This window comes from Saccopteryx leptura, chromosome 4, assembly GCF_036850995.1.
Source record: "Saccopteryx leptura isolate mSacLep1 chromosome 4, mSacLep1_pri_phased_curated, whole genome shotgun sequence".
In the NCBI taxonomy this organism is placed as follows: domain Eukaryota; kingdom Metazoa; phylum Chordata; class Mammalia; order Chiroptera; family Emballonuridae; genus Saccopteryx; species Saccopteryx leptura.
Window position 1 is genome coordinate 125,442,913 of NC_089506.1, and position 13,584 is coordinate 125,456,496.

The 13,584-nt window shown below is 57.5% G+C and overlaps 1 protein-coding gene across 9 annotated transcripts in view; it reads left to right on the forward strand.

The window, feature by feature from the left end:
• BAHCC1 (BAH domain and coiled-coil containing 1) overlaps positions 1–13,362 on the forward strand; it is a 66,412-nt gene extending 53,050 nt beyond the window's left edge. For 6 of the 9 annotated variants that reach the window (XM_066381511.1, XM_066381515.1, XM_066381516.1 and 3 more), the window contains 14 exons: positions 368–485; positions 1,540–1,817; positions 2,583–2,761; positions 2,852–3,153; positions 3,418–3,525; positions 3,603–3,768; positions 3,857–3,971; positions 4,089–4,164; positions 4,283–4,391; positions 5,069–5,188; positions 5,338–5,517; positions 5,610–6,793; positions 7,490–7,726; positions 8,222–10,835. In XM_066381511.1, coding sequence (XP_066237608.1) covers positions 368–485; positions 1,540–1,817; positions 2,583–2,761; positions 2,852–3,153; positions 3,418–3,525; positions 3,603–3,768; positions 3,857–3,971; positions 4,089–4,164; positions 4,283–4,391; positions 5,069–5,188; positions 5,338–5,517; positions 5,610–6,793; positions 7,490–7,726; positions 8,222–8,428 — 3,379 coding nt within the window. In that variant the 3' untranslated portion in view covers positions 8,429–10,835. Of the gene's footprint in view, positions 1–367; positions 486–1,539; positions 1,818–2,582; positions 2,762–2,851; positions 3,154–3,417; positions 3,526–3,602; positions 3,769–3,856; positions 3,972–4,088; positions 4,165–4,282; positions 4,392–5,068; positions 5,189–5,337; positions 5,518–5,609; positions 6,794–7,489; positions 7,727–8,221; positions 10,836–12,977; positions 13,001–13,236; positions 13,298–13,327 lie in introns of those variants that run through there. The other 3 variants (XR_010751104.1, XR_010751106.1, XR_010751105.1) reach the window with 3 other exon arrangements.
• Positions 13,363–13,584: the final 222 nt, after the last annotated feature.

The following is a 13,584-nucleotide window of genomic DNA, read 5'->3' on the forward strand; positions in this document are numbered from 1 at the left end:
CGATCCCCATTTTCCAGGTGGAGAGATTTCTAGGGCCCTACTCACACAGTGCCCCAGCTGCCCACAGGGCCCTGGCAGTGAGCACTGTGCTGCCTGCCCCTCCCTAGTCAGCAGACAGAAGGGACTGGTGAGGAGGCAGGTGCCCGGGGTGCTCAGCACAGTCTCAGTCTGGGCCCCCAGCAGTTCTCTGTGCCCTGAAGAGCTTTGGCCAAGAAAGACATGGGACCCTCACAGGGGCAAGGAGCCCAGACATGCAGCTGTACCATGGGACCCATCATGGCTGCCACCACAGGGAATGTGAGGGGGACAAGGACCAGGTGCCCAGGTGTGCCTCTGGCCCATGCCCACCTGCTCCCCATTCCCCCAGGGTCATGCAGTCCAGCCTGAGCCTGCTGTGCACTGAGCTGAGGGGCAGTGCGGAGCCCACGAAGAAGCGAAGCTGCCTGGAGAAGGACATCTACGTGGGCCTTCAGCCTGGCGCTTTGGTGAGTCCGCACCAACCTGGCCTTGGGCTCAAGGTGTGGGGGGTCAGACACCAGGCAGCAGGAGCCAGGCTGGCCCCAGCCATTACCCAGCTGGGACCCCAGTGCACAGATGAGCACACCAAGGCCTGGCCAGTATGGTGTCCCTCACAGCAGAGATGGCCCCTGAACCTGCAGGGTGACTCAGCTAGTTATGCTCCATGGTATATGCACTACTTGCCATATTGCCATTCACTTTTTGTGGTCTCACTGTATCGCGGATTTTTAAATTGTATATATATCTAATTTTGTATCATGGATTTTTTGCTATATTGCGGGATTTTGCAGTATATAGGCATTTTAATATATTTATTATTTTAATTATTTTTGCAGTAAAATAAGCAAAATAAATTTGGGAAAGGTTAATAACAGTGTGGGAAAGGTTTCCAAGAGTGTGGGGAGGGTTTATAAAGCCTTAAGATATATATAAATAATAAAATAAATATAAGGCTGCTATTTCGTGAATTTTCACCTATCACGGGGGGTTCTGGAACCTAACCCCTGCGATAGACAAGGGACCACTGTATATGCACCCTTAGCCCACTCCACCAGGAGAGGAACCCAGGGGTGTCGTGGTTATAGACTTCCCGGGAGTGTGAGCCCACACAGCCCCCATGTTGTACGCATACAGCTGGTGTGTGTAGGCGAGGCAGGTGAGGGCATAAGCCCTCCCTGTTCCAAGGTCCTAGGAGGCACAGGTACATCTGAGCATTTTGCCACTTTGTCCAGCCCTCCCAAAGAATGAACCTGGCCCCTCAACCCAGGAGACACACAGATTTCTGGGCTCTTGGCCTCCATCCCCCAGCCCAAGTAGTGTGGGCAGTAGGGGAGAAGGGGTTGGGGTAGGATAGTAGAGTAGAATATGGGGCAGGGCTTGGGCCCTGGACCAGATGCTCTCTCAGCCCCTCCGGGGGGCAAGGCCTGGGGATGTGCCACCTTCTGAGCTGAGAATATCAGGGGAAGCCAGGGCTGTGGTTCGAGTTGGACCGATGAGTAGAACTGCCACCTCCGTTTTCAGGAGAAAGCCCAGTGCAAGAAAAGCCGTGGTCAGGGAGAGCTGGCGTCCACAGTGGCCCACAAAGTTGTTCAGCTGAAGCCAAAGGTTAAGAGCAAGGGGCTGCCTGCTGGCCTCAGCTCATTCCCAGGCGGGCGCGTGCGGAAGAAGCTGTCCCGAGCCAAGAGCACCAAGGTGTCTGGGGCAGCCAGACACTCACAGTCTGATGGTGGTGATGGTGGCAGGGAGACACGCAAGTTCCCGGCTCAGCCAGCAATGGCTACGGCACATGAGGCAGGCAAGTCTTTGATCTGGACACCACAACCAGGACCTCTGGGCTACGGTTACTCATGGGAGAGGGTGGGCAGGGGCTGGGCCAGCTGCCAGTCACCAGGGAGGACTCTGGTGGGCGCAGGCTGGAGAAGGAGACCCTCTCCCCAGGGCAGAGCTAGCAGCTGTCTGTGCCCCACCCCCACATGGAGGGCCAAGGGAAGGAAGAAGTGCCTGATGGATGCATCCTGGAAAGGGGCTAAAAATAGCCCTTCTATGGGTTCCAGCCACCCTCCCTGCAATGTCCATCCGGCCAGGCTGACCTGGAGGGGTTATCTGGCCCCCAGCAAACATGTCCAGAAACAGAAACCTGGAAAAACAGACTTCCTCCCCATCAGCCCTGCCCCCACCCAGGCCTCGCCTGAGAAAGAACAAAGGGAGAGGAAGCAGGAAGCAATGGTGACCTGCAGGAGGGGCAGAAGGGGGAAAGGCTTCCTAGGAAGAGGATCCCCTACCCTGCAGTGTGTGTGCCCCACTACCCAGGGCCTAAGGGAAAAATGGAGGCAGGGAAGGAAGGGCAGAGAGGTGTCACCCTCCCCACACCTGTCCACACACCCTCACCTGGACACCTGGCCCAGGTGCCTTCTCCCCAAAGCAACCCCAAGGATCACAGTGACAAGGTTCCACTCACTGCCCCCCAATATATCCACACACACGAACAGTCAGCTCCCCTGACTCCACCCTAAAATGGTGCTGCTATGCCGCTCATCACCTGGACCTTTCCTCCCCCCAGGCAGTGGCTATGACAGCGAGAACTGTGAGGGCATCTTGAGGACAGAAGTACCCCCCAAGGAGCCCAGGCTGGCGCTGCATGCTGGGGCCGGTGTGGCCATGCTGGGGCCCTCACCCTCCTCTGTGGTCAAGATGGAGGCCAACCAGAAAGCCAAGAAGAAGAAGGAGCGGCAGGGCTTGCTAGGTGACCAGGCAGCAAGGGCGGCTGGGGTAGCCTGGCAGTGGAGTCATCGGCAGCTGGGACCCTTGCAACAGCCCCCACTCCCTCCCACAGGGGCCTGCCGCCTATCCAGCCCTGAGAGTGAGGTCAAGATCAAGAGACGGACAGTGAAGACCAAGGTGGGCACCAAGCTGGAGCAGGCCCCTGTGCACAAGCCCTCAGGAGCTCCTGGCAAGAAGAAAGCCAAGTGCAAAGCCAAAGGTGGCCTGCGAGCAGAGTCAGGGGCCACCCCCAGTAGGGATGCCCTCTTTAGCCCTTCCCAGGCCTTCACCTGCCGAGAGGAAGGCGGCCATTTAGCTAGCGAGCGCCTCAAGAGGGCCACGCGCAAGAGCACAGTGCTCCAGCCAGGACTACGGGTGAGCACCAGCAGGCACCCCCACAATCAGTGGGCACCTTAAAATCATTGGTCACCTCATGGTCAGTGGGCACCCGAGGGTCCTTGGGCACCCAGGGTGCTGGGCCAGTGGGATAAATGCCAAATGGGAAAGGCCTCCAGGGCCCTCACTCTCTGTGCCTGTACCCCACCCTGCACCTGGGTCTGTCTGTGCCACACTCTCAGCTGGCTATGGGTGGCAAATCTGGTGCCACTGTCACCACAGTCCCTTCCCACCCCCCAACAGCGCAAGAACGGGGCCCTGTCCATTGCTCTGTCATCCCGCAATGCCAAGGCCATCCTGGGGAAGGGAAAGAAGGCAGGAAGAATGACAAGCAAAGCTGTCAGCAAGCAGGTAGCATCCCCACCCCACCCCTGGCACCCAGTGGAGGCCCTTCCCGCCCCAGGGAGCTGACCCCTCTGGCCCCCCAGGGCAAGGGCCGGGCGGTGAGCCAGCTGCTGGAGAGCTTCACTGTGGAGGATGACTTCGAGTTTGATGACAGCAGTGACAGCAACAGCTTCTCGGAGGAGGAGGAAGACGAGGAGGAGGTGAAGGAGGCCAGTGGTCCCCTGAGCACAGAGCAGAGCGCTGCCCTGGGTAAGCGGCTGGGAGGAGGTGCTGAGGATCTGGGGGTGGGGGACAATGGGCAGGTGGGGGCCAGGCTCTGATACCCCTGTCCCTCCAGCGCGTTCATGTACCATCCACAAGGAGGATCTGCAGGACGGGCTGCCCGTACTCATCTCCAAGGAGGACAGTCTGCTGTATGCAGGCAGTGTCAGGACCCTGCAGCCCCCTGACATGTGAGGCCAGGGTGTGGGCAGGGTGGGACTCACCATGGTAGGGCTGTGCAACTTTGGCCCAGGCCATGGACATGGATCCACAGGCCCGTCTCACGCCCCTCCCCCTTTGCCCCTTAGCTACAGCATCATCATCGAGGGCGAGAGGGGCAACCGGCAGAGGATCTACTCTCTGGAGCAGCTGTTGCAGGAGGCGGTAAGAAGACACTTGCTTGGCCCCACCTGGGGAAGTGGGCCTGGCTGCACCCACCCTCTCCAGGGTGCCTCATAGCCTGCCCACCTGCTCATGTTCCTGACTCCGGCTGTACCCATAGGTTCTCGATGTCCGGCCACAGTCCAGCCGGTACCTCCCACCTGGCACGAGGGTCTGTGCCTACTGGAGCCAGAAGTCCCGTTGCCTATATCCAGGCAACGTAGTTCAAGGTAAGCCACAGCCAAAGCCCCCAACAAGGCCAGCCAGACCTTTCCTCAGCAAGCTGCAGGCAGGAGGCCCTCCCCCCAGAGTGCTGGGGAGGAGACCCTGCTTCTCAAACTAGCGTGGGGCCAGAACAACAGGCAATAAGACCAGCTTCCTGGTCAGCAGGAAAAGGCGAGGTAGTACTTGGGGGGGGGGGGGCTCCAGCTGTCCAGAGGCTACAGGGGAGGGGAGCCAGAGCCCTGATCCTTGAGGTCATGACCTGGTCACATGGGTACAGCTCCCCTGGGGTGAATCCTGACTCCCCAGGTAGGAATTGTAAGGCCCCTGGGGTCTGACAGGTGGGTGGACAGGTGGGCAGGTACAGTGTGTCCAGGCAGGCCTTGGCCAGTGGTGTTTGCAAATATGCATGGGGAGAAGTCACCCGCATCTTTGCATGTATGTCCTAGCATGGAGATGATGGATGGAGATAATAGTGGCACTCCAGCCATGTGCTGTAGAAGGCAGAGGGGGGTGCTGTCAGCTGTCCTGGCAGCTTCAAGGTCAAATGTGATCAGGGAGCAGAATGGTCTCAGTGTCATTTGTCAGGCACCCGGGAGCCCATCCTATCATCCTCCCAGGCACCAGGGAGAGCCCCATGGGCCCTGAGCCCAGGGCTGTGTGCTCAGGTAGGCCCCATCCCCAGGCAACTCCAGCGACGAGGAGGAGAATCTGGATTCCGTGGTGGTGGAGTTCGATGATGGGGACACAGGCCACATTGCAGTCTCCAACATCAGGCTGCTACCTCCAGACTTCAAGATTCAGTGTGAGCTGGGTTGGGCCCTGCCTGCCTGGGTCAGCCCTGTGGCTGGAGCTGGGCTGGGCCTCCTTTGGGCCAGACAGGATTCCAAGGAGGGGCAAAGGGAAGCGGTCAGCCTGGTAGCACAGCACTGAGGCCCCTCATCTACTCTGCAGGCACAGAGCCCTCACCAGCCCTGCTGGTGTCCAGTAGCTGCCGCAGGACCAAGAAAGCTTCCTGCAAGGCCCCCCCATCCAGTGAGCCCACCACCCCCAGCCTGTCCCCCAAGGTGCTGCAGGACAGCCCTGAAGCCTCAAAGACCCCTGGAAAGAAATCCATCAGCAAAGACAAAGCTGGTACTCAGGGGACTGCTGATGAACTCAGGTGGGGAGGCGCCCTGGGGGTTGGAAGTCGGGTGGCACTTCTGACTCTCCCTGCCCCTCCCCAGGCAAAGTGGAGCTCCTAACCTCTGGTGCCAAGCCCCCCGCAGGGGCCTCAGACCACTTCCTGGGCCGCCGGGGCAGCCCACTGCTGAGCTGGTCAGCGGTAGCACAGACCAAGCGCAAGGCAGTGGCGCTGACAGCAGGCGGCAAGGGGCCGGGCCTGCTGCAGAACCTCTTCCAGATCAACGGCAGCACCAAGAAGCTGCGGTCTCGCGAGGCACTGTTCCCTGTGCACAGCATGGCTGCGCCTGTGTTCGGCAATGGCTTCCGCGCCGACTCCTTCAGCAGCCTGGCTAACTCCTATACGCCCTTTGTAGGGGGTGCTGGGCCAGGCCTACCCGGGGGCACCCACAAGCTGCTGCGGGCCAAGAAGGCAGAGCGGGCCGAATCGGAGAAGGGCGGGCGGCGGCGGGCAGGTGGAGAGTTCCTGGTCAAGCTGGACCATGAGGGTGTGACCTCTCCCAAGAACAAGAACTGCAAGGCTCTGCTCATGGGTGACAAGGACCTGGGGCCCAAGCTGGGACGCTCCCTGCCCAGCCCCAGCTATGCACACCCAGCCCTCGTGGGTAAGGACAGGAAGGGACGGGCGCCCATCCACTCATTGTCCATGGGGCTGGCGCTGCGCAAGTTTGCAGGCCAGGCTGAGTACCCCCTGCCCTGTGACAGCGACTGCCACAGCTCCTACTCGGATGAGGAGGAAGACGGGCCTGGGCTGGCACCTGGTGTGCCCTCCCGCTTCCTTGCCCACCTGTCTGTGTCCTCCTCATCCTCTGGTTCGTCCACCTCCTCCTCCTCGGGCTCCCTCTCCACTTCCAGCCTCTGCTCCTCAGACGATGAGGGCTCTTCCTACAGTTCGGATGACGAGGACCCATCCCTGCTGCTGCAGACCTGCCTCACCCACCCTGTGCCCACCCTCCTGGCCCAGCCGGAGGCCCTGCGCTCCAAGGAGGGCGGCCCCCATGCGCATGCCCAGCGCTGCTTCCTCTCCAGGGCCACCGTGGAAGGTGGGAGCACGGGCACAGGCTCCAGCAGCAGCAAATCCAAGCTCAAGCGCAAAGAGACCCTGAGCTTCTCCAAAGCCAAAGACGGTTCGCGGAGGCAGCAGCTGCCATCCGTGGAAAACCGGCCAAAGATCTCAGCCTTCCTGCCTGCCCGGCAGCTCTGGAAGTGGTCAGGGAGCCCCACACAGGTAGGTGGGCCCCATGGGCAACTTGGCACCATGCTTCTGCTCCTTGGCACCCCCATCTCTCCTTTTCAGATTAATCAGTTTCAATTAAAAATTAGGAAACTCAAGGGAAGAACAAACACCCACCATAATCCAACAAGGCCAGTGCCTGCGGTGGTCATTCTCCCTCCAAGTCTTTGCTTTTGCCTGAATGATCATGGAAATGACAGCACCTCAGCATACACCCTGTGTGTTGTTGTGCGGGTTGCCTTACATACCTTTCCATGCCGATATACCACACGGCCAGCCTGGGGAGGGTTGTGGAAACACCAACACACAGACACACATGCCCCTCTTTTCTAATGCACTGCGGGTAGACACGTTGTTGTTCACCGTGTTGCTCTTGTGAACTGCACTGTTGTGAACGTCTCACACAGTTCAGGCCTCCCTGCCCTCAGAGCCAGTGCCCTTTAGAGTTACTTACAGTCCTGACGTCATAACTGGCATGCAGGGCAGAACCCGATGTGACTGACCCCATCCTGGATCTGTAGCTGCAGCAGCTGGGCTTTTCTTTGTTGCCTGTGAAGATGCCCAGACCCATGCATTTGCACACAAGGGATGGCAATGCCGCCTGTCTCTCAAACTCCCCTCTATCCCACCGCTGCCTGTCCAAGGTCCTGGCCCCTCGTCACGCCCCTGCCTTGGCTGTCTTCCTTGCAGAGGCGTGGCATGAAGGGGAAGGCCAGGAAGCTGTTCTACAAGGCTATTGTCCGGGGCAAAGAGACACTGCGTGTGGGGGACTGTGCTGTCTTCCTGTCGGCTGGCCGCCCCAACCTGCCCTACATTGGCCGCATTGAGAGCCTATGGGAGTCCTGGGGCAGCAACATGGTTGTGAAGGTCAAGTGGTTCTACCACCCTGAGGAGACCAAGCTGGGGAAGCGGCACAGTGATGGGAAGGTGGGGCCTGGGGTGAGGCTGAGGGTGGTGTGGGGAACAACCAAAGCAGGGGGAGTGCTCATCTATGAACATCCCCTCTCTGACCCCATTCCTTGAGACCTCTGGACCCAAGGGTGCACAGGCCCCCAGGAAGCACCATTGAGGGTTCCTCACCACTGCACCCCCTTGGCTTCCCATGAAACGGGTAATGGTTTCACCCTGTGGGGGCTCTGACCCACAGCAGCACGTAGCACCAGGCAGATCCCACTCTGCAGCCCCCACCACGGGCCCTCCACCACTCCGAGATGGAAGTGCTCCCAGCACCCTCTCAGTCTCCCTGAGCAGAGCCTGTGTTTGAAGATGGCACAGAAACAGTGTTTCCCCAGCGCTGCTGGACACAGACTCCCGCCATACAATCCAAGGGCCCCGTCCAGAATCCTGGGCTGTCCCAGGGTGGGTGGGGTGGTCTGGCTGAGGCTAGTCTCCAACGCAGGTGCTCCCGCCCCTCACCCGCAGAACGCCCTGTACCAGTCCTGCCATGAGGACGAGAATGACGTGCAGACCATCTCCCACAAGTGCCAGGTTGTGGAGCGTGAGCAGTACGAGCAGATGACACGAAGCCGCAAGTGCCAAGACCGGCGGGACCTCTACTACTTGGCAGGCACCTACGACCCCGCCACTGGGCGGCTGGTGACGGCTGATGGTGTGCCCATCCTGTGCTGAGCCTGCGCCCGCCCAGCACTGCCCATGGTGCCCGTGAGCAGAGCTGGGGATGGGTAACTCTCAGACTGACTGACGACGCCAGCCCCACACTGCCGAGCAGGAGGAGGGGCGAGTGAGCAAATATGCAAACCCACCGAGGCAAGATCCAGGCTTTTTTATTATGCCCCTGGAAAGAGTGAGCTCCCGGGCATTTTGGAACCCAGACCTGCCAACCACTGCGGGTCTCTGTGCCCACCAGGACCCCGCCCGGGCTCTCTGCTTTCCCATCGGTGGTTCATGAGAGATTAGAATCCAAGCCATATTTTCCCTAGTACCTCCGACTGTCTCCCACCAGGGAAAGCAGAAATCAGGTGTGTTGTCTATTTATTTCTCTATGTAAATATTGTATTTCTGCGGGGAAGTTTTATGAAAAAAAAATGTGGAAAAGAATTTCTTTTCCACACGTGCGTGATAAGGGTATGTGAGTGTGCGTGTGTGTGCGCGTGCGTGCATGCGTGTGTGCAGGGATTTTTGTTCTGGGGAGTTTTCTTTGAAAATGCACTGTTTTCCTCAGCCTAGCTCAATTCTGACTGGGGCATCTGGGACAACAGAGGCAGCCGGGGCCACAGGAGGGGTCAGACCCTCTGATCTCTAGGGGACTGTGTAAAATGGAAGTCACACTCGAGTTTATTTCATTTTAATCCATCTCCTGGGAAAAGAAGTACTAGGGGTCGGGTTTACTGATGAAGGTCCCCCAGGGAGAGGGGACTCCAGAAGCTAAAATACAAACCAGGACCCTCTGCCCGGAGTGTGGCAGCAGCCATATGTATCTTACCTCTGTTTAAACAAAACAAAAATGAACAAATATTTTAAAGTGTTGATATGAAAAAGTGATGTTTCAATTTCATTTCCTGAATATTCCAAGTTTTTTTCCTGCTTAGGGCAGGAGAGAGACCAGCCCCACCAACACATGTGGGGGTTTATGGGCCTTTTCTGAAGCCACTTGGCAGGGCTGATGGCCTAGCAGGTGGCACTTGGGGCAAGAACAGGGTCCCTTCAGCCCCAAGTGCAGGGGGTACCTCTTGTGGGCTGTTCACCCCTGTGCCCAGCACCCTGGGTACCATGGTGCCAGGTAGGCATCTCAGACCCTCAGCAACACGCCAGTAACCCCATGAAACACGTCACCTCTTCCCTTCTGAGCCCAAGAGGGACAGACAGGGCAAGCCAGACCTGTGGCCCAGTGCCTTGTTCCCAACATGCACTGAGGGCCATGTGTCCCACCGCTCAGAGGCTCCTCTGGCCCCTCTAGGAGCCCCAGGAAAGCCCCCCTATCTAGCCACTTCTCTTTAGGATGAGCTCTTATGTGACCCAGAGACACAGCCCAGGTTCCCAAGACACAAGCGGTGTCGGTGGGTGCCTGGGACTTCTCTTTTTCCCACCAGGAAACTATCTGGCTGCCTGGAGGGCCTCTCCTCACACTCCTGGTGGCTCTGTGGGAAGCACAGGGACCAGGAGGGGTCCCCTGCACCCCAGCTTACCTCCTCCACCCCACCTCCCCCTTTGTCTCTGCACAAGTGCAATATATTTCCTTCCTGGTGGTCGTCCAACCAGACAGCGACTGGGGAAGCAGAAAGATGCTGGTGGAGAAGGCAAGGCCAGGAGCCAAGGAGGCCAGGGGGGACAGCCCAGCACAGAATTTAGAGCCCGAGGCCATTTGCAACCCAACCAGCAGGCCGTAGTGCAGGACCAGGCACTCTTTCCCACTACAGGATTCCCCATCCTCCACTTTCTCTCCCTGTCATCTTGGTCTGCAAAGGAGTGATTACCCCACACCTAGCAGAAGCTCAGCTGTTGTATATGTGTAAACTAAGGGGGGGGGGGTGCGTTTTTCAATGGAAACACTAAAAACAAACAAAAACACAAAGGTTTTATGAACAGCAAACTATGTAAATGCATTTTAGTATTAAATTTTTTATTGATAATTTGCTTAAGAATAAATATATGAACTATTGTACAGGTTTTCAGTGGTCTAGAACCCTAACTATGCCACCATGCCCGTGTGTACTTCATGCAGTGACTCCCGGAGACCTTAGACAGAGGTGCAGGGGTCTCAGCAGATGTGTCCAAGCCCAGGCCAGGCTGCCCCCATGTTCGCCATTAGCCAGAGTGAAGCCCCTCAGGACGCTGGGCCTGTGTGAGGAATGTGTGACCAGAATGGATTTGCAGTGGCCTTGGCTTTCAAGATGTTCCCAGGACGAGGGTCCCTAGCTTTATACAGTAGATCACCCAAGTGGGACAGATGTCCAGCCTGAATTATTCTATGTGGCAAGGACAGGGAGAGGAGGGTCAGCTCCCATAGGGCACAGGCACAAGGCTCTGTGGCCTTGGGAACAAGGTCACAAGGGAGGCTCTGAGTCAAGAGAGTGAGGTGGGATCCCCTCAGGAGCTAGGAAGGAACCTCTTCTGCTGATAGGTCATGGTTTGAATCCTCCATTCAACAATACTGGCGCCAGCAGTGTGCTGGAGCAGCAGCCACAGCCTCCAGACACTTCAGAGGACAGGTAGAGGGCTGAAGTATTGTCTGCAAAATGAAGTCCCTGAATTGCCTACGGATGACACCCCGACGCAGACACTTCAACTGCCAGACACTTGAGAGGCAGAGGGAAAGAACAAGAATGGCCATGTAGCCAAGATAAACACCTGGTAGCTCCAGCACTGGGCTCCCTGCCATGGGCAAACAGGGACATCCAAGGGAATAAAGTACCAACCGTCCCCAGCATGGTCCAGGAAGGCTTCCGGGAGCAGGTGATGCTTGGTTGCCCTGGAAGAATAATAGGGCAGGACAGGCAGAGGGTAGGCAAGGAACAATGCTAGTACAGGGGACTCAGTGGCCTTGGCAAGGCATGGGGTAGGCACGTGAGGCTGCAGAGCCCCATGGGTTAAACATGCAGGCCCACACTTTGATCAAGACAAGCCATTATGTGTAATGCTGAAGCAAGACAAATGATGGCACGGGGTGAATGAAATCAATAAAAGTGATGTTTTATCAGGTAGAAATGACAACCCAACTGATCATAAGTCATTTCTAATACCACAAACCAATTGGGGACAAGGGGCTTTAATTGTCTAGGCCCCTGCCTGGGCAAGTTGGCTGGGGCAGAGTGGGGTGAGGACTCAGACTCAAGCTGGGAACAGGGAGAGTGCAGCTCTGTGGTCCAGCCAGTGAGGGGTCATCTGGGCACTCAACAGCCAAAGACCAATGGCCAGTCTGGTCCCTGGTGGCCTCCTGAGTCCATGCAGCAGTGAGAGGCTACTCCGGGAGAGGAGGGACCCAACTCTAGGGCCCCTGGGTGCCAGCTTAGAAAGTCAACACTGTGGACATGACGCTTAAAAATCCCTCACCTGCCAGGAACCCAGGGGTCTCAACCTCCCTATCCACTCCCCTTGCCCCTGCTGCCACCCCATCCCATTCCCCAGGGGACCCAGTGACAAGCTAGCACCTCTCCAAAGTCATTTCTTTTCGGAAAGGCAGGCCTTCTGCACCCTTCCCAGGCACCTGCCTTGGGCCACCTGCTCAGAGCCGCGTCTCTGACAAGAGCGTGTCTGCTCTGCCGGGTCATTAAAGGCTGAGATGCCCCTCAGGGGCCACCAGCAACCAAAGTGCTGCTGGCAGGGCAGCCAAGAGGTCCAAGGGGCTCAGGCCGCCAAAGAGGACAGGTAGAGGAAGGCAGGGCAAGATGGGCGGAATTATTGTCTGCGAACTGAAGTCCCTGAATTGCCTATGGATGAGACCCCTACGCAGGAAGGGGCCTTCCCTAGGCCCCACACCAACCCTTAGGTCCGAGGCTGGGCATTTCACACTCCCAGCATGTTGCCTCCTCAGCTCTGTCCTGGCCAGCAGTGTGAAGGCTGGGGGTGTGGGGACAAGCACAAGGCTGGACACAGTGCAGTGAGTTCGTTCCACCCCACCAACTGGCTCAGAAGCCTGACTCTCCCCCACCTGGCAATTCCTCAAGGCTCCTCCACCAAAAGTTCCAGTGGCCTTTCTAGGGGTTTCCCTAGGGTGGATGTGGGAGGGCTGCATGCCCCTCTGAGAGTGTTGTAGGAGACATCCACCTGCTGCCCCCACATGAAGGAGGCCACCTGGCAGGATCCTCAAAGGTACAGGACACACCTTCTTCCCTCTACAACCCAGACAGAAGAATGGCAGGGGCATAGGGACTGCTAGGACAAGCCCTCTGTGACAGAGAAGCAGAGGAGGAAAAGGGGGAGGCTATGCAAGGCTTCCAAGGGGGTAAGCAGAGGAGCTCTTGAAATCATCAAGCCACAAACCAGACAGAGGGGAAGAGGCAGGCCCTCAGCTGTTTGGATCTCTAAATCAATGTCCTACAGTCTTGACACCCTTTCCCTCTACATTCTCAGGGGTCCTGAGAGGGCCCACCCAGTTCAGGCAGAAAGAGAACAGGCCAGCTTCCAAATGACCACTCTGCTCAGTGACACACTGACTAGAGCTCTCCAGGCATTCACATCCAGTTCTGGGGCTCAGCCACTTAGTTTGACTTCTATGCAGTCCACTCTAGCCTTGGTGACTGGGGAGAAGCTCCCAAAGCTGGAGGAAGCAGCATCTAGAAGCAGCTTTGTTGAAAGGGCACCCAAAGAACTGTCCTGTTACTGCTCTGCACGTGAGCAGACCAGGAATGAGCCCTGGGAGCCCAGAGAACAGCTTATATATAAGGAGCACAGCACCGCAGTGAACTTGGAAAAATTGTTGGTTTCCTCAGGTACTGTGTTTCCCTGACAATGTCCTTTGCCCCTCTTCCTTTGCCCAGATTGAGTTCCAGGTGCTTTCTCTCCATTATGCTGCCCCAACTTCAGTCAGTGGGGCCCACCCGCATTGGCGTTTCCTGTCTGATGTTGCAGGCTCCCGAGGAGGCAGACTGCATCCCTTTGTAGGAAGAAAAGGCGAGGGACTAACCCGGCACAACGTGCTGTCCAGGCCAACATCTGTTGTTCAGGGAAAGGCTTTCTCAGTCCTGCCACCCTTGATGAAGAGCAACAGAGGACCCCTGGTGAAACCCAGGATCACCGGGAAAGCTGCTGATGTCCTCAGCCTATTCCAAATATCCTGAACGAGCTATTCTGCCCTTCAGCTGTCTCTTCCCAACCGCTGCAGATAC